The sequence below is a fragment of the Gorilla gorilla genome, chromosome 22 (genome assembly GCF_029281585.2).
Source record: "Gorilla gorilla gorilla isolate KB3781 chromosome 22, NHGRI_mGorGor1-v2.1_pri, whole genome shotgun sequence".
Lineage (NCBI taxonomy): Eukaryota > Metazoa > Chordata > Mammalia > Primates > Hominidae > Gorilla > Gorilla gorilla.
Window position 1 is genome coordinate 33894455 of NC_073246.2, and position 25229 is coordinate 33919683.

General features: G+C 45.9%; 1 protein-coding gene across 2 annotated transcripts in view; it reads left to right on the forward strand.

The window, feature by feature from the left end:
* HUNK (hormonally up-regulated Neu-associated kinase) overlaps positions 1 to 3975 on the forward strand; it is a 134940-nt gene extending 130965 nt beyond the window's left edge. For both annotated transcript variants that reach the window (XM_055373983.2, XM_031005280.3), the window contains exon 11: positions 491 to 3975. In XM_055373983.2, the coding sequence (XP_055229958.1) occupies positions 491 to 1149 (659 nt within the window). In that variant the 3' untranslated portion in view covers positions 1150 to 3975. The remainder of the gene's footprint in view (positions 1 to 490) is intronic.
* The last annotated feature ends 21254 nt before the right edge of the window (positions 3976 to 25229 follow it).

The window sequence follows — 25229 nt, forward strand, 5'->3', positions numbered from 1 at the left end:
GCCTCCCAAGTAGTTAGGACCGCAGGTGCATGCCACCACACCCTGCTAATTTTTAAAAATTTTTTTAGAGATGGGGTCTTGCCATATTGCTCACGCTGGTCTTGAATTCCTGGGCTCAAGCAGTCCTCCCACCTTGGCCTCCCAAAGTGCTGGGATTACAGGCGTGAGCCACCACTGCCTAGGGTCCAGAATTTTAAGCAACCAAAAGCAGGGACGATGGTAGGCTGGGGCCATGAGGCAAATTGGAATCCAGGAGACGTCCTGTCGCCAGCCCTCTGTCCCTCCATCCTAGAAAGACTGCCCGACCTCTGTGGGGAGAGTGACATGCTGCCGGTGACTTTTGCAAAGTAGCCAAGGCTGTTTGCTGGTTGGTTTCTTCTGACCTTGGCGGGAACTGTCTCAGTGAAGCTGGAGGTCACAGCAGGCAGGAGAAGGGCCGTGAGCACTGTCCAGGCGTCCTCATGATTGTTTATGCTTTCTTGGTGTGCAGATTCCTTTGGCTGCCGCAATATTTTCCGCAAAACCTCGGATTCCAATTGTGTGGCTTCTTCTTCCATGGAGTTCATCCCCGTGCCACCGCCCAGGACCCCGAGGATTGTGAAGAAACCGGAGCCCCATCAGCCAGGGCCCGGAAGCACTGGCATCCCCCACAAGGAAGACCCCCTGATGCTGGACATGGTGCGCTCCTTCGAGTCTGTGGATCGCGACGACCACGTAGAAGTGCTGTCTCCCTCTCATCACTACAGGATTCTGAACTCCCCCGTCAGCTTGGCTCGCAGAAATTCCAGCGAGAGGACGCTGTCCCCGGGTCTGCCATCCGGAAGCATGTCGCCTCTCCATACTCCTTTGCATCCGACTCTGGTCTCTTTTGCTCACGAAGATAAGAACAGCCCCCCAAAAGAGGAGGGCCTGTGTTCCCCACCTCCGGTTCCCAGCAATGGCCCCATGCAGCCTCTGGGGAGCCCCAATTGTGTGAAAAGCCGAGGCCGGTTCCCCATGATGGGCATCGGACAGATGTTAAGGAAGCGCCATCAGAGTCTGCAGCCGTCTGCAGATAGGCCCCTGGAGGCCAGCCTGCCCCCACTGCAGCCCCTAGCCCCTGTGAACCTTGCCTTTGACATGGCCGATGGGGTCAAGACCCAGTGCTAACTTGGGCCAGCGGGATTTGGGGTATCTCTAGAAAACAGCAACAGAACAGAGCTCCACACATCTGTCAGGGTGTGAACATTCCAAGACCTCGCGTGGAGCATCCTTAGTCCCACCTGTAGCTGAATCCACAGACCCAAAGCCTGCACAACCCAACCTCGCTTAGGGACCCCCGGAGATGCTGGAATCACTAGGAGGGTTGGCTCCAGGGGCAGCCAATTCCTATCATTCAGATCTTCCTTCCTCCCAAGCACTCACCAACCCCTTCCAGTTCCCACTTCCCCCAGGCTTGGGGGGAAAACAGGGCATGAGCCTTCTGGGGCACTCAGATTATGGACTGTTACCAGATCTTTCTTCACGCTGTGCTACATGTGTGCCTCTCACAGCGGTTGGCCACAGTTACAGGGAGAGAACAATATCACAGTCATTCATCCAGGCCACGTTTCCTCTGCGGAGTGTAGCAGCCCTGCCTTTCATAGCAGGGATTACCCGAAGGCCAGCAGGAGCCGGGGGCAGGCCCAGGATCCTCAGAGGAAGACGGAGAGGAGCTTCGGACCAAGATCAAACCAAACAGTGGGGACCCCAACAGAAGAGAAAGACTGAAGGAGACACTCATTTCCCAAGCAAGATTTTGATAGATTTTTGTTGTTGTTGTTGAAACATGCTAATGATTGAATTATCTTTTCCAAAGATATTTTTTTTAAATGTGATGTTGGTAAATTGAAATAACATAATTTTTTAAAACTTGGATGGAGAGATGAGAAGCAATTCCACCAAACTCACGTTTTCACAGGAGGGTTCAGTGTGGAGAGCAAAAAAGCTGACTGTGGTGATGTGCTGAGTGCTGTGGCCCACAGGCAGGGCAAGTCTCGGTGGTCCTGTGTTCATCCTGTTGTTTAAGGCATAGCCCTGATCCTTCTGGAAGGCATAGAACACGGTTACAGCTGGTTCTGTAGAAAGAGGGAAAAGATGATTGTGACAGTTCAGAGCATAACTCAGATGGCGAGAAGGCAGCATTATCTCTGTGCGATGCCGATTTCAAGCTGCCCACAGAACTAGTGCGGCTCAGAGCTCGGCGAGTTTGCTGGGAGCTGGGAGCAGGCTTGCCTGGCAGAGAACCTGTTCAGATACAGGCCAGTTTCTTCTTCGAGGAAAGCCGAGCTCCTCAAACACGGTTCAGTCCACGTTGTGTTTTCACACCTTTCTCCAAGGATCGAACCAAAGATGTGTCTCCAGTATTGTGTCTGTGCCCCCGTGTGTGTTTTGTGGACCCCCGTGTTGTCTGACTGTATCCAGCTGGCACTTGACAGGGTGCAATCATTGGTGAGAAGAATCAGAAAAAGAAGACCCATCAGCACAGGTTGGATAGGGGTTAGTGTAGGAGACCAGTTACGGAATGGCCTGGAGTCTTCAACTTTTGACCGGTGCAGGTGTGACCAGAGACCACCTCTGTGGCCACCTCAGATAGTCGTCTCAGTCCATGGATCCCAAAACACAAATCTAGAATTGCAAAGCCAGCCTTTATTTCCCTGGCAGGCAGCCTTGCCAGAAGGCAGAGAGGCAGTTCTGAATCATTCTCTCATTCACCAGTGGTGACATCCTTCAGTCCCTCACATCTCTGACAGAGCGGGAGAGAATGGATATTTGTCTGACCTTGGTGAGACCTGGAGCTGCCTCTTTCTTCCCTAGGGGATCACCACGGCTCTAGGGCATTCTAGGATGAGGTCAGACCCCTTGGCCATTGGTGTTATTTTTTGTATAGCTTCAGACTGGGTTCCAGAACTTACCATTGAAGACAGAGCATTTAGGCCAGGCGTGGTGGCTCACACCTGTAATCCCAGCACTTTGGGAGGCCGAGGCAGGTGGATCGCTTGAGCTCAGGAGTTCGAGAGCAGCCTGGGCAACATGGTGAAAGCCCGTTTCTACCGAAAAATACAAAAAAATTAGCTGGGTGTGGTGGTACGTGCCTGTAGTCCCAGCTACTTCGGGGACTGAGGTGGGAGGATCACTTGAACCTAGGAGGTCGAGGCTGCAGTGAGCCAAGATCATGCTACTGCACTCCAGCTTAGGTGGCAAAGTGAGACCCTGTCTCCAAAAAAAGAAAATAGAGCTTTATAAGCAGAGAGAAGAAAATAATCATCTAAGACCATCTCTCCATTCGACATGAAGTGTACCTTTTCTAAAGACGGTTTCCAGCTGCAACGGCTCCACTTTGCAGGCTTGCAGGGTGTATACCTGCGCATTGGGAACTTGCTGGAACCCCTGATGCCTTTTCCTTGAGAGCAGGAGTACTTCCGCCTTGCCGTTAGCTCGTGGAGAACGTGCTTCTCATTCCTGGCAGGCTTCAAGAACAGCTGCACATGTGCCGCTAACTGACCGCGTTGCCATTGGTGACCTGGACTCTGAACTCAGGTTTATTCTAAACCCAGTGAGAGGTGAGGGGGAGTGACGAAAGGGGATCAACTGTATTTGTGTGTGTGTGTGTGTGTGTGTGTGTGAGCACCTGACAAATCTATGAAACCGAGTGAAAGGAGAAATGTTAGATTCTTTATTATTTTATTATATTTATATGGAAAGCTCGACTCTCCCTTTGGTAAGTCCGAAGCGTGTTGTCTGTTCGACCGTGACTGTCTTCCTCAGTCTGTGCCTGTGATTCCAGTCACCCTGTAGTTACTGACAGAAATTGACTGGACTGTCATTGTGTGAAGTCCAGGAGGAAATGTCCATTTTAATTGTATGATTTGGTCATAAGTAAGGACTATATTTATGTCACCATTATTAGATATATGTACTTTTGTAATGACTGTGAAATACACTTTTCCCTCACTATGACTGCTTCTTTATTTGCTGATAAATCTTAAAACAACTAAGTACATTGCAAATAATAGTACAGGTACCATCTTTTATGTGAAGTTCTTTTTTTTTTTTGAGACAGGGTCTTGCTCTGTCACCCAGGCGGGAGTGCAGTGGCACAATCACAGTTCACTGCAGCCTCAACCTCTCCAGATTCAAGTGATCCTCCCATCTCAGCCTCCCAAGTAGCTGGGACTACAGTTGTGCACCACAATGCCTAGCTAATTTTTTTTGTATTTTGTAGAAATGGGGTTTCGCCATGTTGCTCAGGCTGATCTCAAACTCCTGGGCTCCAGTGATCTGCCCACCTTGGCCTCCCAAAGTGCTGAGATTACAGGTGTGAGCCACTGCACCTGGCCTTATGTAAAGCTCTTGACCTAGCATCTGACTGGAAGCAAGCGGGAATTGCATTGGGGGGCATTTTCTGGGCCAGTTTCCCTGCCTTATTTTACCTGCAACAGGTGTGCCTACAAAAGTCTTTCTGACATACACACTGCAGGTGGCAGTTCAAGAAGAATCAACCTTTTTCATTTGGGGAGATTAGGATCTTCCTTGGAGACTCTGAAAATGGCACACAAAGAATGACAGTTATGAACGTGACTTCTAGATTTTGTCCTTGTAGGAGGCCTTGGTCATGGATAGGGGAAGAGAGATGATGGGATAGAATGGGAGGGTGGGATCTAGATGACCTCTTGAAATTGTCCCAGTTACTGCTTCCTTCATAACTGTTCACAAAACGTTTTTCATATATACCACCTTGCTTTAACCCTTGTTTCCCCTGGAAAGTGAGGAGACGAAGCCTTAGAGGGTCACATAGCTAGAAAGTGGAGAAGCTCACTGTTCACTGCGCAAAGCCCCAGTAGTCGGATTCCGGGGAAAAGAACAAGTATCTAGTTTTGATGACAATGTTTTCTTGTAAGAATCCCAACACTTTAGAATAGAAAAGGACCTAAGATTCTCTGGCTCAGCCCCAGCCTTTCTGAAGAAGGGAAAACTAGGGACCCAGATGGTTTAAGGACACCCCAGAGTCCCCAGATGAGCTGGCATTTGAGCTGGTCTGGAGCAGAGTTTCTCCCTCAAAGAACGCAGAGAAATCAGAGAGTGGCTGCCATGGTCAGAGGGGGATGTCAACAACAGATCAAGCCGTCATCGCAACAGGTATTTTTGAAGTTCCTGCAGGGACTAGGTCTTGCATTTTTAAGTCCTTTTCAAAACTGCAGCTTCCTGAACCTTATGCTGTTTGTCCCATCCACTCTTGAAGCTGGAGAAAGACAGCTTTCTTTGGGAACTCTGTCTTTCTCAGTTGACTTCCCAAGTAAGCAGCAAACCCCTGGATAGCCTTGTTATCCACTTTAGGTATTAAGAGGCTATTGGGTTTTACTAGATTAAATCAATAAAACATTTCCTATAGAGCCATATCATACACTGAAGCAAATTCAGAAAGAATGCAAAACTGCTATCTTTTGAGGGAGTCTGGAAGCCTGTTGGTTAGTGTATTTATTTTCTTTGTGGGGTCTTCTGTGAGCCACAGGCACAGTAAGAATAATTCAGAGCGGTACTGGGAGTTGGTTCAATTTCATGTCATCACTTTTCAATGAAGGGAGTGTATTTCCTGAGTAGTAAATGAGTATATTATTTGTGGCAGCTTTTCTGTCAAGGGAGCTTTCCAGACATCTGGTTGCAAAGACAAATGGGATATATATTTGTACTTCTTCTCTGTGGACATGTTTTTGTGACACACAGTTATCTCTAGGAGTTGATGTCTGTGGGCACTAAGGGACTGAGGTTGGGGGAGAAAGCTGAGGAGGCTTTGGAAGAGAAGGTGAGGAGCATTTCAGGATTTGCAGTCCCCCTCCACATGTGTCCACATCTGAGCTGGTGGTGTTCCAATAATGAGGCATTTGGGGCAACCAATTTTGGAAGGATAGAATAGCTTTATGTGGAGCAAACTTGAGGATCAATTGGAGTTGAGTGGTTTAAAACTTAAAGATGGCACAGGAAGCTGTATCATTTACAGGTGAAAAAAATAAATGGGTCTGACTTCAGGGCCTCAGCTCTTTGTATTTCCTACTTGGAAGATGGGCCATTAGCAATTTTGAAAGCAAAGGCTTTGGTTTACATTTAAACTCTATAATTTTTTTTAAAAAATGTGTTCTTTCTAGTCTTGTTACCATAGCCAGCTGGAAAGGGCAAATTGCAAGCCTATATTGGGAACAAGTCTTCTTGCCGAAAGTAGGGCAGTGAAGTTCTTGGCAGATCTGAGATGAGAATGCCTTCCCCTGACTCCTTCATCAGTGTTCAGTGCTCACCTCCTCTGGCAACCAGTATGCTAGAAGATTAGGCTTTGCTATGATCACATATTAATTTCCAAATCTCTGTGACTTGCCCAATAAAGGTTTATTTCTTAAAATATTTTTATGAGGCTGGGCTGACCACAAAACAGCTGTCTTCCATATGGTGACTCAGGGATCCAGGCTACATCCAACTTGTGGCTGTGTCCCCTCAAAATGAAACGTCTTTGGCTGCTCCAGCACAGGAAGGCACAGTTGGAGAGTTTTCCACCAGCCCTTAAATGTTCTATGAGGGGACTCATCACTTCTCCCACAGCCCATTGACTGGAACTGGTCATACTGCCTTGTCTGTGAGCAAGAGGCTGGGAAATACAGGAGCATAGGGCTACTTGGGATGCAGCTAATGTTTCTCCCATCTTAGGGAAGGTACAGCTGCCTGCCATTTATTTGTTCTTTGTTTTTGTTTTTGCTTTTGTTTTGAGATGGAGTCTCCCTCTGTCACCCAGGTTGGAATGCAGTGGCGTAATCTCGGTTCACTGCAACCTCCACCTCCTGGGTTCAAGCGATTCTTGTGCCTCAGCCTCCTGAGTAGCTGAGACTATAGGCACATGCCACCATGCCCAGCTAATGTTTGTATTTTTAGTAGAGACGAGGGTTTCACCATGTTGGCCAGGCTGGTCTCGGACTCCTGACCTCAAGTGATACACCCGCCTTGGACTCCCAAAGTTCCAGGATTACAGGCATGAGCCACCGTGCCCGGCCGAGATGCCTGCCATTTAAAGGTACCCTAAAAGTGGACTAGCCTTTTCCCATTGTCACACAATTATAGCACCTCTTAGTAAAGAGTTACTTTTTTAAAATAAAAGAATTAGCATTGGTAAATGTTAATATTTAAGGAGAGTGTTTTGGGCTGAATTCTTTCCTCCACAAATTCATATGTTGAAACCCTCAGCCCCAGTACCTCAGAATGTGACTACTTAGAGATAGGGCATTTAAAGAGGTGAGTAAGTTAAAATGAAGCCTTTAGGGAGGAACCTAATCAAATCTGACAAGTGCCCTTATAAAAATGTGAGGTCTGGGCTGGGCGTGGTGGCTCATGCCTGTAATCCCAGCACTTTGAGAGGCTGAGGTGGGCAGATCACGAGGTCAGGAGTTTGAGACCAGCCTGGCCAACATAGCGGAACCCCGTCTCTACTAAAAATACAAAAAATTAGCTGGGCGTGGTGGCAGGCGCCTGTAATCCCAGCTACTTGGGAGGCTGAGGCAGGAGAATCGCTTGAAGCCAGGAGGCGGAGATTGCAGTGAGCCGAGATCGCGCCACTGGCACTCCAGCCTGGGTGACAGTGCGAGACTACATCTCAAAAAAAACAAAAAAACAACAACAAAAAAATGTGAGATATGGATGCACAATGGGACACCAGATGGAGGAAAGACCAGGTGAGGACACAGAGAAGGCAGCCTCAGGAGTGAAGCTTCAAGATGAACCAGCTCTGCTAACACCTTGATCTCAGACTTCCATCCTCCAGAACTGGGAGGATATAAATGTCTGTTGCTTAGATCCCGGTCAGGTATTTCATTACAGTAGCCCAAGCCGACTAACACGGGGAAAAGGTCAGATAGTAAAATTTACATCTTCTAGGAATCTCATATGTTTTGCCCCATATGCCAAATTTCCATTTATCCTTTTCTGACTAAATCACTCCCAGAAAATTTCTCTTTTTTGGAGTGAAATTCCACCCTCTCCTCTCCTTTTCTTTTCTTTCTTTTTTGAAACAGAGTCTCACTCTCTCACCCAGGCTGGAGTGCAGTGGCGCGATCTCAGCTCACTGCAACCTCTGCCTCCTGGGTTCGAGCAATTCTGCTTCAATCCCCTGAGTAGCTGGAACTACAGGCATCCGCCGCCACACCCAGCTAGTTTTTTGTATTTTAGTAGAGACGGGGTTTCACCATGTTGCCTAGGCTGGTCTTGAACTCCTGAGCTCAGGCAGTCTGCCTGCCTTGGTCTCTCAAAGTGCTAGGATTACAGGCGTGAGCCTCTGTGCCCAGCCTGAAATATCACCTTTTCTAAGTGTTTCTTGTGCTTTAAGCTCAGTATGCCAATTATTTTCAAGTTTCTTTCTTCCTTTAATCCAGAGGTCTGCAAACTTTTTCTGTTAAGGACCAGAAAATAAATATTTTAGGCTTAGTAGATGACTGTTGCATATTAGTCTGTTGCATATTACTCTGCATTGTTTTTAAGTTTAGTTTAGTTTTTGTTTTTGTTATAACCCTTTGAAAATATGAAAACCGTTCTTATCTGGTGGACCTACAAAAACAGGCCATAGCAGATTTTGGCCCTCAGGTAGTTATTTTGCTAACCCCTGATTTAATCTTCACAAAAACTCCGTGAAGTGTCATATTTTCTCTATTTTATAGATTAGTTTTGTGGGTTATTTTTGTTTTTAGTTTTTGTTTGTTTTTTGAGACAGAGTCTCACTCTGTTACTTATGCTGGAGTACAGTGGTGCAATCATGGCTCACTGCAGCCTCGACCTCCTGGGCTCAAGTGATCCTCTCACTTCAGCCTCCCAAGTAGTTGGGACTACAGGCACATGCCACCATGCTAGGCTAATTTTTAAAGTTTTTTGTAGAGATAGGGTCTCACTATGTTGCCCAGGCTGGTTTCCAACTCCTGGGCTCAAGCAGTCCTCCTGCCTCAGCCTCCCAAATTGATGGGAATACAGGCGTGAGCCATCATGCCCAGTTGACACAATCAGGACTTCTGCAATCACACACCACAACTTTCATGTTAGGAACTCACCACTTGAAAGACAGAGAGGGCTCCTTTTGTGACATCTGGGCCAGTGGGCTCTCAGAAGGGCCTGTGGCTAATGGTAACAAATTTGTTAAGAGTTTTGCAAAATGATTCAATCTAAGGGAACTTGGAGGTGGGGAGAGACCCTGGCTCTTTTCTTTGCCACTCCTTCCTGCGTTGCTTTTTTGTAGATTTCCAGGGTTGGTTGCCAGCCACAGGAATGGCAGTGCTTCAGGAGAGCCATGCTGGTCTCGAGTCTGTCATTACCATTTGGTCCCCACCTTTAGATTCAATCCTGTCTTCATCTGTGCAGAATGGAACATGGCCCTAGTCCCCAAGCTGTTTTCCATTCAAGCTGTTTCCCTTTTCTCTTTTGTGAATAGCCTCTCAAAAATGAGCTCTTAATTGCTTATAAAAAAGACAGAGCTTACTCAAAGTCTCAGGAAACAAGTCTAAATCTGAAGCAGATGTGAAGCTGGATGATGCTTGTAGACAGATCATTACCATTACTCACAACTGGGTGACGTGCGGGCCATTGGGATGGACGAGTGTCCCCGCCAGTGAAAGATGAATCATGTCATCTGAGTCAGAGAATTTCAAAGAGCCATTCAGAGTCCTTACCACCCACAGCCCCTTGAATTATCTGAGCCATTCTCACGTTCAGAGCATTAGGCCAACTCAGAGAATCACAGGAACAATGGTGGTCACCCAGCCTTGGGCTTAGATCTCCAGAAGTTTGAATGAAGAAATTTTGGATTTTCAGATTCTCAGGCTAAGCACAATGCAACTTGTTGGAGCATCCTTTTTACAACTCACTGCTACTTTTTTTTTTTTTTTTTTTTTTTTTTTTTTGAGACAGAGTATCCCTCTGTCACCCAGGCTGGAGTGCAGTGGCGCGATCTTGGCTCACTGCAACCTCCACTTCCCAGGTTCAAGCGATTCTTGTGCCTCAGCCTCTCAAGTAGCTGGGACTACAGGTGTGCACCACCATGCCCAGCTAATTTTTGTATTTTTAGTAGAGATAGGGTTTCGCTGTGTTGGCCAGGCTCCTGACCTCAGGTGATCTGCCCACAGCCTCCCAAAGTGTTGGGATTACAGGTGTGAGCTAACCCACCCAGCCTCACTACTACTTTTAAAACAAAACAAAACAAAGCATTTTTACCTAAAACTAATATATTATGTATCCCAGATACAAAATCAGTTGAATTTTGTGAGTACAATCCTTATTGTCCTCTAAGCATTCAGGGAATCATTCAGGGAATCGTTTTAATAAGCAGGTGATGCAATTGAGACCAGAATAGAGAAATGGTGCATTGAAGAATTCACAACTTGTCAGTTACAGCCTCTGCCTTCAAGCTCAGTTCTCCTCCCAGGAGCCTGGACAAAGAACCCAGAATTAAAAGAGGATCTGGGGTGCTTGGGGTGTCATGATGTCTGAGGTCTACTCAGTCCCTTTTGCAAAATTTTGCACAACAGAAAGGGTGGACATGGTGATGGCCATAGTAGGAAGAAGGAAATTGATTTGTGAGGAGTGTTTGAATGAAGAGGGTGTATGTGAGTGCTCTTTTCACCTTCCTAAGCTTGGTTTGTCTTGCCCTCCTCTGAGTACTCCTAGCAGCAATGATTACGTGTAATAATTGTTACATTACTGTTTCTCCCAGGGCTCTGGGACACTGTCTTACTTATCTTTTTAACTATACCCAGTGATCCAACCACGTGGATGAATGAGTAGATGATGGATGGATGGTTGGTGGAATGGATGGGTAGATGATGGATGGATGGATGGATGGTGAATGGGTGAATGGGTAGACGCATGTATAGATGGATGGGTAGATGGTGAATAGATGAATGGCAGGATGGATAGATGATGAATGGATGGATGGGTAGGTGAATGGATAGATGGTTAGATGGCTGGATGGAAGGATAGATGAGTAGATGATAGTTGGTTGGTGGGATGAATGGGTAGATGATGGATGAATGGGTAGGTGATGAATGGATGGATGGTTGGGCAAATGAATGGATGGATGGATGGATAAATTGAGTTGATAATAAATGTTAAGGGGAGTTAGATGAACCAGATTAGTGGATTTCTGGGAGGGCAGTTCAAGGAAAGGGAAATACTTCCTTAATCCACAGTGTAAACTCTCAAATACACAATAAAAAAAAAATAGAGGGCCTGGAAAACAAATAGAGCTCTAACTTTGGGTACAAATAGCCTTTACAGCATTGCCTCCTCCTACCACGGACCCACTCACTCACCACCCTGAAAGCAAGGAATCACAAACCCCGGTTGCACGGTGAGGCCATTGCCCCTGTTGTCAAACGCATGTGTGTCTATTTGATTGTTTTCTTTTGGTGACCTTACAGGGATTTGGCAAGGAGATAAGGTGACTATCAAATAAGCCAGAACAGGTACCCTGCCACTCTCTCCACCCACACAGCTGTTTATGAGGCCAGTGTACTGAGGCCCAAACTGCTCTGTAAAGTCAAAGTAAATCCTGACTGAAGTACTGTGTTAGCCTCACTTTCATGCCTCGTCAGCCCAAGCTTCCAGCTGTGTTGTGCAAAACCATCTCAAAGCTGTAGTTGGTTAATTAGGCATTTTCACAGGAGATGGGTAGCTAATCAAGATGATGTTCACACAGCTATGTCTCACCCCAGCTAACCTGCTCACTTCTCCACTGCTATGGGCTGAATTATGCCCCCCAAATTCATGTGGAAGCCTGTCCCCCAGTACTTCAGAATGTGTCTGCATTTGGAGCTAGGGCTTTTAAAGAGGTGATTAAGTGATTAAGGTGGGCCCTAATCCAGTGTGACTGGTGTCCTTATAAGAAGGGGAAATTGGGACACACAAAAAGACACACCAGGGATTCAGGCACACAGAGGAAAGACCATGTGAGGACACTGTGAGAAGGCAGCCGTCTGCCAGCCAAAGAGAGAGGCCTCTGGAGAAACTGAACCTGCCAACACCTTAATCTTGGACTGCTGGTCTCCAGAACTGTGAGAAAATACATTTCTGTTGTTTAAGCCACTCAGTCTATGGTGTTTTGTTATGGCAACCCTGGTAAACTGATACAACCACAAACCCAGGTGTGGAAATAATGAAGCCCCTTCACGGAGAACAAACAGGCTGTTTATTCAGAGCTTGCTGTAGCAAGGGAGTTGGCCACCATCACTTGCATGGGGCAGAGACTCAAAGGCAGGCAGAGGAGTGGGAAAGTGTCATTGGGGGAAAAGGGAAGGCTTCAACTAGGCTCTGACTGGAGGTTGTTGGCACAGGGAAACTGGAGGTGGCCTAATTAGCAGTAGGACATTATATTAGTTCATTCTCACACTGCTATAAAGAACTACCTGAGACTGGGTAATTTATAAAGAAAAGAGGTTTAAGTGGCTCATGGTTCCACAGGCTGTCCAGGAAGCATGATTCTGGCATCTGCTCAGCTTCTGGGGAAGCCTCGGGAAACTGACAATCATGGTGGAAGATGAAGAGGAAGCAGGCTTGTCTTTCATGACTGGAGTAGGAGGAAGAGAGCAATGGGAGAGCTGCTACACACTTTTAAACAGCCAGATCTAGTGATAATTCACTCACTATCATGAGAACAGCACCAAAGGGGAAACCCTCCCCCATGATCCAACCACCTCCCACTGGGCCCCACTTCTAACACTGGAGCTTATAATTTGACATGAGATTTAGGCTAGGACACAGACCCAAACCATATCAGACATTTTATGTGATTTTGGTTTTGGGGGAATATTTGACTTTTTTTCTGAGATGAAAATCAGGGCAAAAGTAGGAAAGCTGGCAGTCGTTGACCAAGTCCTGACCACTCTGGGCCCACAGCTGCAGAGGTTTGGCTTTGTGGATTGGTTACTGCAGAGGCTGAGGGCCTGAGTTCTATTGTGGTGTGTGATCTGGCCGTCGTCCGTTTATGTATTCAGTGTCTTACAGGAGTGGTGGGATGTCTTCTCACTCATGTCTGCCTGGCTGCATTGGTTTCCTAGGGCTATTATAACAAATTATCACAAACTTGATGTCTTACAACAGGAATGTATTCTCCCACAATTCTAGAGACAAGAAGTCTGAAATCAAGGTGTCAGCAGGGCCACTCTCTCTCTGAAGGCGGTAGGGGAGGAACTTTCCTTGCATCTTCCTGTTTCTGGTGGCTCCCAGCAATCCTTGGCATTCTTTGGCCATAGGAGCATTCCTCCATTCTCTGCCGCCATCTTTACATGGTGTTATTCCCTGTGTGTTTCTTCACATATCCTTCTTTAAGGACACAAGTCACTGGATCTAGTTAGGGATCCACCCCAACCCAGTAGGAACTCACCTTAACTAATTACACTTGCAATAACTCTATTTTCAAATTAGCTTACCTTCTGAGGTCCCAGCAGACATGAATTTTGGAGGAGACACTATTCAACCCAGTATACTAGTTAAGGGCCCTCTTTTGCTGTCACCGGGGCTGAAAGCCTGATGAATCAGGACCTGACATGGGGCCACAATGGGGGATTCAACTCTGTGATGTCTTGGGACATCCAGAGTAGAAGATGGTAGGATGTGACCTTTTGGGTGGAAACTTTGGGACCCTTATGAAAGGGAGGAAAGGAATCCACATCTGATCATGTGGAGTGATTGACAGGCCCACTCCAAGGAACACAGATCCTGGGGCCAAGCTGATGATCCGGTGATCTCCTAACATAGATTTTCACAAATGAATCAGAGAGACAACTAGGATGACTTGGGGGTCGGGGTGGGGGCTCTTGATTGTGGGAATGCTGTGCCAAGGGTTTATGGAGTCTTGACATAACCTGTGAGTCTTCAAAAAGCACATAGACTGTCAACATGAGTTGTTGACCCCAAAACTGTATCTCTAGAACAGAATATTCCCTGGAGCATCAGGCAGGTTTATCAAACCCAGAGAAGATCCACATTCAATTCATTATGTCCAGAGCCAATGAGCTCATTCCCCAAGACCAGGTCTTCCTGTGCTCCCTCTTGTATGATAAAGGGCATCACAGACTCCACTTTGCCCAAGCGCCAACCTGAGCATCATCCGAACCACACTCTCCTGCATCTAGTCCATTTACAAATCTTACCAGTTGTACCTGTTGTTTGCTTCTTGCTAAGTCAAGTGCCCCAAAGATGAAGGGCTATCAAGGGCCACCAGTACCAATTCCAGAGGGGAGGATGAAGCCCACTCTCTTTCTATGCTTGACGTTTAGCATGGTGCAGTGAAATACACATCAAATCAGGAACCATCCACAAAACAGGGATTTGAGGTAATAAGGTGGTATTGCTTGAATTTTTGTCCCTTTTGAAACTCATATTAAAACTTAATCCCCAATGTGACAGTGTTGGGGTGGGAGTCCTTTAAGAGGTGATTGGGTCATGAGGGCTCTGCCCTCGTGAATGAATTAACCCATTCCCCAGTTAATGGGTTAATGGATTAGTGATTTATCACTGGAATGGGTTAGTTGTAGAAAAGCAGGTTGGCTGTCTCTCGTGAGCCCCTTGCCATGTGATGCCCTGCACCACCTCAGGACTCTACAGAAAGTGCCCACCAGCAGAAGACTCTCACTAGTTGCAGCTCTTCGGCCTTGGACTTCCCAGCCTCCAGAACTGTAAGAAATAAATTTTTTAATAAATTGCCCAGTCTCAGGTATCCAGTTACAGCAACAGAAAATTGACTAAGACATAGGATCAATGCTATGATTAAAGAGTTAATATATGCAAGACAGTTAGGACAAGCTGTACAAAGTGAGTGCTACAGAAGCATTAGCTATTGCATGGTGGTGGCTGTGCGATTGTGCTATTGGATAGAGTCAAGGGGTCTGGTTCTCAACCTTGATCTGCATTAAGCAGCTATGGACAAGTTGCCCCCACTGCCCCCCACCACCAAGGGACAGATTACTCACTGAAAATAAAAAATAAAAACAGAACAAAACAAAACAAAATCAGAATTGATTTTGGCCCCTTGAGAGACTGAACACGTGTTCTAGTGTCACTACCATTTTTCAAAATGGTTTTGTGGAATTCTGTTTTGCTCATGGAATTCATCATGTTTTTTTTTAACAAAAATCAACTTTTTATTTTGCAATAATTGAAGATTCACAGAAAAGTTACAAAGATAGTATAGAGAGTCCCCAAATACCCCTCATCCAGTTTCTCCCATTGTTAGCATCTTATATAATCCATTACATTTGTCAAAATGAAGAAAGTGGCATTGGGTTACTACTATTAACTAAACTCCAGACTTTACTTGGGTGTCGCTAGTTTTTTCCTTAATGTCCTCTTTCTGTTCCAGGATCCAACTCAGGGTACTCAATTGCATTTAGTTGTTATGTCTTTACAGTCTCCTGTGGTTTGAAGCAATTGGTCAGTCTTTTCTTGCTTTTCATGACCTTGAGAGTCTTGAGGAGAACTAGCCCAGTATCCTATTGAAGGTTCCCCAGTCTGGGTTTGCCTGTTGCTTTCATCATGAATAAACTTGGGTTATGGATTTTTGTTAAGAATGCCATAGAGGCGAAGTGTCCTTTTCATCACATCATATCAGGGAGTACATGATAGCCACATGATATTACTTATGGTATTGACCTCAGTTAAGGAAGAGTTTACCCTAACCATCACTCATTTAAGGTGGAGTTTCCCAGATTTCTCAATTGCAAAGCTTCTATTTCTCCCTTTCTCTAGTCTTTGGAAGTAAGTCACTAAGTCTAGCCTACCCTTAAGGTGTAGGAGGGATTGAGTGCCACCCCCTAGAGGGGTGAATATTTACATGTATTATTTCAAATTCTTCTTTAAGGAAGATGTGTCTCTTTTCCCCCATTATTTTATTTACTTGATCATTTATTTATATCAGTATGGAGTCATAGATATTTATTTTATAGTTTGGGTTATAATCCAATACAGCATTATTTATGTTGTTGCTCAAACTGTTGCGGCTTTGGCCATTGGGAGCTCTTTCAGGCTGATTCCTATTTCTCTTTGACATGCTTCCTTCCCTTTGATTTTTGAGCACGTCCTCACCTCCTGGCACTACAAGATATTCCAAGCTCATGTTGTATTTGCCATGCTCCAGCCCTAGAATCAGCCATTTCACCAAGGAGCCCTCGTTCATTACATTCTTTGAATGTTACCAATAGTGGCAAATTCAATTTCTTTGTGGGTGGAATTAACAACCAAAAGTCAATTGGAATCATATCTGGTGAAATAGATTGGTAATCAAGAGCATTAAATAACATCTTTCATCAAAAACTGTGTGACAGCATACATACACATATTTATAGCAGCACAATTCACAATTGCAGAGGTATGGAACCAACCTAAGTGCCCATCAACAAATGAGTGGATAAAGAAAATGTGGTATATGTACACCATGGAATACTACTCAGCCATAAAAAGGAATGAAATAATATCTTTTGCAGCAACTTGGATGGAGCTGGAGGCCATTATTCTAACTAAGTGAAGTAACTTAGGAATGGAAAACCAAGTATTGTATGTTCTCAGTTATAAGTGGGGGCTAAGCTATGAGAATTCAAATACATAAGAATTATATAATGGACTCATTTATCCCTCACCCCCCTTCCCAACCTTCTCTCTCAGGTGAGGGATCAAAGACAACACATTGGATACAGTGTACACTGCTTGGGTGATGGGTGCACTAAAACCTCAGAAATCACTACTAAAGAACTTATCCATGTAACCAAAAACCACCTGTACCCCAAAAACTATTGAAATAAAAATAAAAATTAATTATTAAAACCCCCCCACAAAAAAAAACCAACACTGTGTGACAGGAAGTAAGCATTGAGCCCAAAGAATTGTCAAGGCTGAGAAGCAAACACAGCCAGAGTTTCTTTTAAAAAAAGGCTTGGCCGGGCATGGTGGCTCATGCTTGTAATCCCAGCACTTTGGGAGGCCGAGGTGGGTGGATCACGAGGTCAGGAGATCGAGACCATCCTGGCTAACACGGTGAAACCCCATCTCTACTAAAAATACAAAAAAATTAACTGGGCGTGGGGGCAGGTGCCTGTAGTCCCAGCTACTCAGGAGGCTGAGGCAGGAGAATCACTTGAACCTGGGAGGCGGAGGTTGCAGTGAGCCGGGATGGCACCACTGCACTCCAACCTGGGTGACAGAGCAAGACTCTGTCTTAAAAAAAAAAAGGCTTTAACATTTTCCAGTCACTTCAGTATTTATGCCTAAAACAATCTGGTCAGCTTTCTGCTTTTGTGGGATGCATTGAGCATGAACAATGTCACTGATGTTAAAGGAGCAAATGAGCATTCTCTTCACTTTTGAAATAGGTATTTTTCTTACGTCTCAGGGATGTTGAGGCTTTCTACAGCGAACGTTGATGCTTTACTTCTGGACCATAATAGAAACACTATGTTCTACGATCGGTCATTATTTTTCTCTAAAACATGTGTGCTTTTTGTTTTTTCAAACCTCCCTTGAAAAATCAGAGCAAATGCCAAGGCTTTTGAGTGTAAGTTTATCATTCAAAATTGTTGGCAAGTTTTCACAGAAATTTCCCTGCTGTCCCAGTTCTCTTCCCTCTGAATGTAACACTCCGGCCAACGTGCTCACAATTACTTGTTCAGCGCACTGCCTGGTTCAGCACTTCCACAGCCCTTGTGAGTGACGAGGCTCCATGGCAGAGCCATCTCCTTCGTTCCTTAAACCTTCCATGACAACCCCTAACTCTTATCTTTGCCATCTGTGCTTGGCTCTTTCTCCACATGTTCCTTTTTAACATGTCAAATGTCTTGCTGGCCCCACTGTGTTACTTTATGCAAAATGTGAGGCTCTTTGTTCCTAAAACTGCTATCATTTTTACTCAGGCACAAGCACCCGCACTTCCTTACCCTCTGGCACAAATCCGCCTGCAAGGCAGGTTGTAGCAAGCCCCCGTTAAGACTGGTCTTTGATTTCCACTGGCCTCAAGGGACACCTCCTTGGGTACACAGAAATCCATTTCATTGGTTGGACAGATACGCACAGTGCAGAGCTAGAAATGTCTGTGCTGTCCTTAGAAGGACTACATGTCACTCAGCTAGGAGACACCCCCAGAAATTCCCCATCAAACTCTATTCCACAGAGCCCCCATCAATGACAGTAAACCATGCCAGTACTGCCCTAGATCAATCCCACACAGTTGCAGCGTGAGTCTCTTCTCTCTTTCCCTTCTTATCCCAACTTACCCAAATTTAATGAAAATGCTGAAATCGAAACTGACTGAAATAGAAATTGCTGCTCCCATATTTAAACACTGTTCAGTGCATCTTGCTCCCCCACATTCTGGATTCTTCTCCCACTGCCTCATTGAAATTGCTCTCTAGCTTCACCAGGAGCTCCCTTGTGGCAAAATATAATGGACATTTTTCATTTATTTCTCTGGGCTCTCTCTCTCTCTCTGTCATGTTAGAAATTGTGTGTCCCCTGCTACCCACCCCAATTCATGTGTTGAAGCGCTAACCTCCCATGTGACTGTATTTGGAGATAGGATCTTTAAGGAGATAATTAAAGTTAAATCAGATCATAAAGGCAGGGCCCTAATCCAATAGGACTGATGTCCTTCTAAGGAGGTGGGGGTGGGAAGAGAGAGAGAGAGAGAGAGACAGACCAGGGATGCCTGCACAGAGGCAAGGCCACATGAGGACACAGCAAGAAGGTGAACATCTGGAAGCCAAGGAGAGGCCTCAGGAGAAACCAGAGCTGCCAATTTCTGGATCATGGACTTCCAGCCTCCAGAACTGTGAGAAAATCAATGCCTCGTGGAAGGCACCCAGTCTTGTATTTGCTATGGCAGCCCGAGCAGACTAACACACGCTCCTTCTAGAAACACTCTATTATCCCAGCTCTGTGATTCTCTTCCCACCTTTCCAATGATTCCTGGAGATTTCCTCTTTCAAGTATTCTGAGTGTTGCTGTCTCTGTCTTCCATCCACAGCCTTCTCACTCACAGCATTTCAAGCATTTCAACTCCTATTCCCAAGCCAAAGTCATCAACATCTATGTCCCCTGGAACTTCAGATGTGAGTGTCCAATTTCTGGTTGGAAGTCTCCCAGGTATCTCATAGGAACCTCAAAGTCAACACGTGCAAAGCTGAACTTACCCGTTTTCACCTGTTTTTTTTTCTTGTTATTGTTGTTGTTGTTGTTTGTTTGTTTTTGAGACGGAGTTTCACTCTTATTCCCCAGGCTGGAGTGCAATGGCACAATCTTGGCTCACCACAACCTCCGCCTCCCAGGTTCAAGTGATTTTCCTGCCTCAGCCTCCCGAGTAGCTGGGATTACAGGCATGTGCCACCACGCCCAGATAATTTTGTATTTTTAGTAGAGATGGGGTTTCTCCATGTTGGTCAGGCTGGTCTCAAACTCCCGACCTCAGGTGATCCGCCCGCCTTGGCCTCCCAAAGTGCTGGGATTACAGGCGTGAGCCACCGCGCCCGGCCCTGTTTCACCTGTTTTGCCTGTAAATCTGCTCCCATGCCTATGGCCTCTATCTGTATTTCCCAGACGCCCCCAAGCCAGAATCCTGGCCATTGTGCTAAGTTGTCTTTTCCCTCGGTTCCCACATTCAACAAGCCTCAAGAGTTTGCTCTGTCCCATCCTCACTGAAGCCTCTCCCCTTCTTCAATAGCCATCACACAGGCCTTTGTTGCCTCTGGCCAAGCCTATCACAGCAACCATCTGATGGGCTTTCTCAAATCTATCCCTTGTCCAACTGTCCACTGCTCTTAACCAATATTAAATTTTGACCATGTCAGTCCTTAACATTTGACATTAAACATTAAAGCTTAACATCTTTGGTGCCTCTGGAATAACTCTCAGCTAATGTCCTCACACCTTAGCAAGAATATGGGGCCCAGTGCAGCGTGGCCCCTGCTCACCCTCCAAGCTCAACTTTTACTCTTTTTTGCCTGCAACTTTGTGCTTTAGCCATGCTCAGGGTGCTCCTTCCCGTGCATCTGCTGTCTTCTCTGAGGGCCCCACTCGTGTATGTCTGTCTCTGTGTCCAAACTTCTCCTTTTATAAGAACACCAGGTGGCCAGGTGTGGTGGCTCATGCCTGTAATCCCAGCACTTTGGGAGGCCGAGGCGGGTGGATCACCTGAGGTCGGGAGTTCGAGACCAGCCTGACCAACATGGAGAAAACTGTCTCTACTAAAGATACAAAAGTAGCTGGGTGTGGTGGCGCATGCCTGTAATCCCAGCTACTGGGGAGGCTGAGGCAGGAGAATCGCTTGAACCTGGGAGGCGGAGGCTGCAGTGAGCCGAGATTGCACCATTGCATTCCAGCCTGGGCAACAAGAGCAAAACTCTGTCTCAAAAAATAAATAAATAAAAAAGAACACCAGGCATATTGAATTGGGGACCACCCTGATGACTTCGTCTTAACTTGATTACCTGTCTCAAGACCCTGTCTTATTCTGCTTGGGCTGTGATAACAAAGTACCATAGTCTGGGTGGCTTAAACGACAGACATCTATTTCTCACAGTTCTGGAGGTTGCAAAGTCCAAGATCAGGGTGCTGGCATGGCTGAGTTCCAGTGAGATTCCTCTCTCCTCTCTCCCTGTGTCCTCACACAGCAGAGAAAGAGAGAGATCTAATGTCTTCCTTTTCTAATAGGGGCACTAATCTCATATGGAGCCTCCATTCTCATGACCAAATTTAGCCCTTAGGTTCTACCTCCTAATACCATCACCTTGGGGGCTAGGGTTTCAACATACAAATTTGGGGGGACACAAATATTCGGTCTATAACAGAACCCCATCTTCCAATAAGGTCTCATTCTTACCTCAACATATGGATTTAAGGGAGATAACAATTCAATCCAAAACAGCCAGCTAGCTGGGGGGTGAGAAATTTTGTTCAAACTTTCCCACAGTGACTCCAGAGAAAACTTTTCTCTGCAATTTGTGGGGTGGGCTGGCTTGAGGATGGGAGTGTGGAAAGGGACAGAGGATCTGATGAAAGATACCAGAGCCCCGACGTTGTGATGAACTTTATAGAAAAGCTTCCTGATCGCCAGTGGCGAAGGCCACTAGTCTGTTCATGGCGATGACATTCTTTCCTGCCCAGGATATAACATTGGCTGGGACTGATGCCTTGTTTCCTTTATTAGCCACTGGTCTGTCTGGTTTTCATCTTATCATGATTATAATAGGAATAGTGATTACAATTTCTTCAACAAAAATTTATTTGCATCTATAACACCCTGGGCATTGTGAAGATTGTTGGAGATTTTAAGCTGTGACTTCGTTGTGGTCCTTGAATGTCAAAAAGAGAATCACATTTTTATGTGTTACTGGAAAAGTAGCAAGCGACTTCCTAAAAGTTTTTTTCACCCTAATTGTGCTAGCTAACAAGCTCAGAAGAGCAGAAAAAAAAAAAAAAAAGTTACCACCAAATCCCATGACCTAAATTTGGTGTATCCTCTTATAATTTTTTTCTATACCTTTCGAAATGCATGTGTTACCCTTTTATATGGTTTGTTCATTTAAAAAAATTTTTATTTTGAAATAATTTTAGACACATATAAGTGGCAAAAGGAATACAGAGAATTCCTCTGTACTCTTCCCCAGGTTCCACAGCGATAACATTTTTAAAATTTTTTATTTTTAAAATTGTGGTAAAATACAAGTAACACAAAATTGACCATTTTAAAGATGTTGAAGTGTACAGCTCAGTGGCATTAAGAACATTCAGGCCAGGCGCGGTGGCTCATGCCTGTAATCCCAGCACTTTGGGAGGCCGAGGCAGGTGCATCACCTGAGGTCAGGAGTTCAAGACCAGCCTGGCCAACATGGAGAAACCCCATCTCTACTAAAAATACAAAAATTAGCCAGGCGTGGTGGCGGGTGCCTGTAATGCCAGCTACTTGGGAGATTGAGGCAAGAGAATCGCTTGAACCCGGGAGGCAGAGGTTGTAGTGAGCCGAGATTGTGTCACTGCACCCCAGTCTGGGAGACAGAGTGAGGCTCCGTCTCAATACAACACAATAAAAACAACAACAAAAAAACCATTCTCAGTGTTACGCTGCCATCACCAGCATCCATCTCCAGATCTTTTTTCCATCTTCCAAAATGGAAACTGTGCCAATCAAACAACTTCACCTTCCCTCTCCCCACAGGCCTTGGCGACTCCCGTTCTACTTTCTGTCTCTGTGAATTTGACTACTCTAGGGACTCAAGGGGCCCTGGCTTCCCTGCTATGAGTGAACTTGAAGGAGCAGGGGGGAGTCTCCAAGACACCCAGTTTCCCTCTCCCTGGGCTGCGAGTCTGGCAGGCCACTGGGTTTCCTGTGTTCTGGGTGACTTCTCAAGCCTAGTGACCTGGAACAGGGGTGCACAGTGGGAGGACAGAGGCTCCCTGATGTGTGTTTGGCATTGCCAATCTCCTTATTAGCTTATTGGTGCAATAAGCCACCAGACCTGGAAATCTCACCATAAGAGGCTGGCTGACAGGGAGCACTGATTTCTAGCGTGTGTTCTTGAGGTTCAAAAGGGAAAACAGCCATTTGGGGTTTGCACAGAGAATGCGGTTTCAGCTAACCATGGCTGATTACAGAATTGCTCCAGCAGTGACCGTGTTTGACCTCGACCTCAATACCCCAGCAGCTGCCCCTGCTGTGTCTGTTCAGTGAAACAACCCTTGCAACCACGCCTCCAAGTCCATCACCACAGATCCCTCCTGCCTGAGTTTTCAGTGGCTGCTGTAATAAAGTACCACTAGCAGGGTGGCCTAGAACAACACATTTTATTCTCTCACAGTACTAGTGGCCAGAAGTTCCAAATCAAGGCATCCAAACTAAAGCTCTTTAATGTTGGGCAAGTTACTTAATGTCCCTGTACCTCACTTTACTCATCTGTCCAATGGGAGGGTAAGAGCACCCCAGGACACTCCTGGTGCTCTGCCCAGACCTCCAGGGATCCCTTTTACCCATTTTGTGTGTGCATCCCGCAGCTTCTGTGTGCTTTCCTTCTACCTGCTCGCACCTGCGACCTTCTTCAGACACCTGCTAATAGAGCTGCTTCACCTGCAAAGGACATAGAGTTGGAAGTGCCGGGGACTGCGTGGTGCTCCCTGGAGCCAATGCACAGCATACTGGTCTTCCCACAGTGGAATACAGGCTTGCAGGGTTCCCACCTGAGGCTTTATAGAGAGATACAGGGCATGGGGTCCTCTAGGCAGGGTGACAACCGCATCCCAGTTTGCCCAGGCCTTTCCCAGTTTTAGCACTGAAGTCCCCATGAAGGTGGGTCATAGACACTCTATCAAGTCACAGGAGCCTAGCAGGAGCCTTTCTGAGTGATCATCCTGCCCTTGGCATCAGGTTCATGTCTCTGTACTCACATGGATGATGTGGGACTCTCGCCTTGGCTGCAACAGATGAGACTGGCACTGTTGTGGAGAAGCTTAGGGGGTTTCCAGGGCCTCCCAAGCTTTTCTGCTGCCTGACTTCTCCCTTTGGCTGTTGATGGCAGCAAGCCCGTGCCAGGAGTGAGAATGATGGGGGCATCCTGGGCATTACCCCCCTTCATTGTGACTGGTGGGGCTATTCCTGGAGGAATTAACTTTGGCACCATTCAGGGAAGCTGTGAATGAAAGGCAGCTGCACAGACATCATAATCTGTAGCCGGGAACAGGCAGGCCGCTCTGGCACCCAGCCCGCCCCGTCTATGTGGTGCCAACAGCTCCTGGGCAGACACAACGGGGAATTTTAAGGCAAGGCCTATATTTGCAGTCCTCCCTGCTGGCCATAAACCCCGGCTTGTTAGTTTCAAAGGCTTGAGGCCAGATGTACCACTATAACAAGTTAGACCAGTTTATAAAAGAAGACCAAGGTGGGAGGTTTTGCCAGTATTTGTTTCACATCGTCTTGCTCTTTGATTTAAATGTTTTGGTGAACTGCCCTGATGGTCACGATGCTGGTGGCCAGCGAAATCCTACCAAACCTTTTCTGTGTTAATTCTGCCCAGAACATGGTTGGAGAATCCTTAATGATCACAATGCAGTAATTTTCCCCTTTTCACCATTCGGAACTATTGCAAAACTTTCCAAGGGATTGGCCTGATTCCCTGGGGCCCTCCCTCATCCTGGAACCCTGATATCTTGTAGAACTGCCACTTTGGGAGGTAGGATGTGGATAGACCAAAGCACAAGAACAATGCTTTATAGTGTTTCTGCAACATGAGTTTCATTTCTTAACCACTTCCTCTTTTTGAGTGGAATTAGAGGAAGTCGAGAAAAAAGGGGATTAGGAAATTCATTCCAGCATACGGAATAAAATCTGTCCTTCAACAAATGAAGGCTGAAAGGGACACGTGAACATTTCATCTTGCATATTCCTATATTCCTGTTCTTAGACGATGCTAAGCTGTCATTTCAGAAGAAACCCAGCCTCTTCGCTGTACCTCCAAATCCCAATTTTCTGTGAACAGGGACGGAGGAAGAGCTGCTAACAAGGAAGTTACCTAGGTTTTGACAGCTTATTTGTTCTATTATTCCGACTCAGGCTCAGGGCTGCATGGGCCAGTAGAGTGCGGGAGAGTCTGAGCAACACAGGGACTGGATAATTTTCTCCTATAAAATTCAATGCTGTTGTTGGCTTCAATTTCACCAAATGAAATCTCCAAATGACCAATGGCAAAGAGAAAGCACTGTCGTCTCACAAAACTGCCTTGAGTTATGATTTCAATAGATTCTAGCTACCGTGCTTTTATTAAATTCCCAAATACCTGCAGCTTTTGTTGGTATAATATTATTTCACTATCACTAAAAAACCCCCAAATCAGAATCATTTACATCTTGAGGCATACCCAGCGGGTTAGAGGCTTAAAGTTACCTTATTTGGTAAGAGTGAAAACCATATCCCTCTGTTGTTTTTCCCAAGGAATCATATTGTTTTTCATTCCTATTTCTGGAGTTACTTGTGAGGCTGAACATCTTTTTTTTTTTTTTTTTTTTTTTTGAGACAAAGTCTCACTCTTGTCCCCTAGGCTGGAGTGCTATGGCATGATCTTGGCTCACTGCAACCTCTGCCTCCCAGTTTCAAGCAATTCTCCTGCCTCAGCCTCCCAAGTAGCTGGGATTACAGGTGCCTGCCACCACACCCGGCTAATTTTTGTATTTAAAGT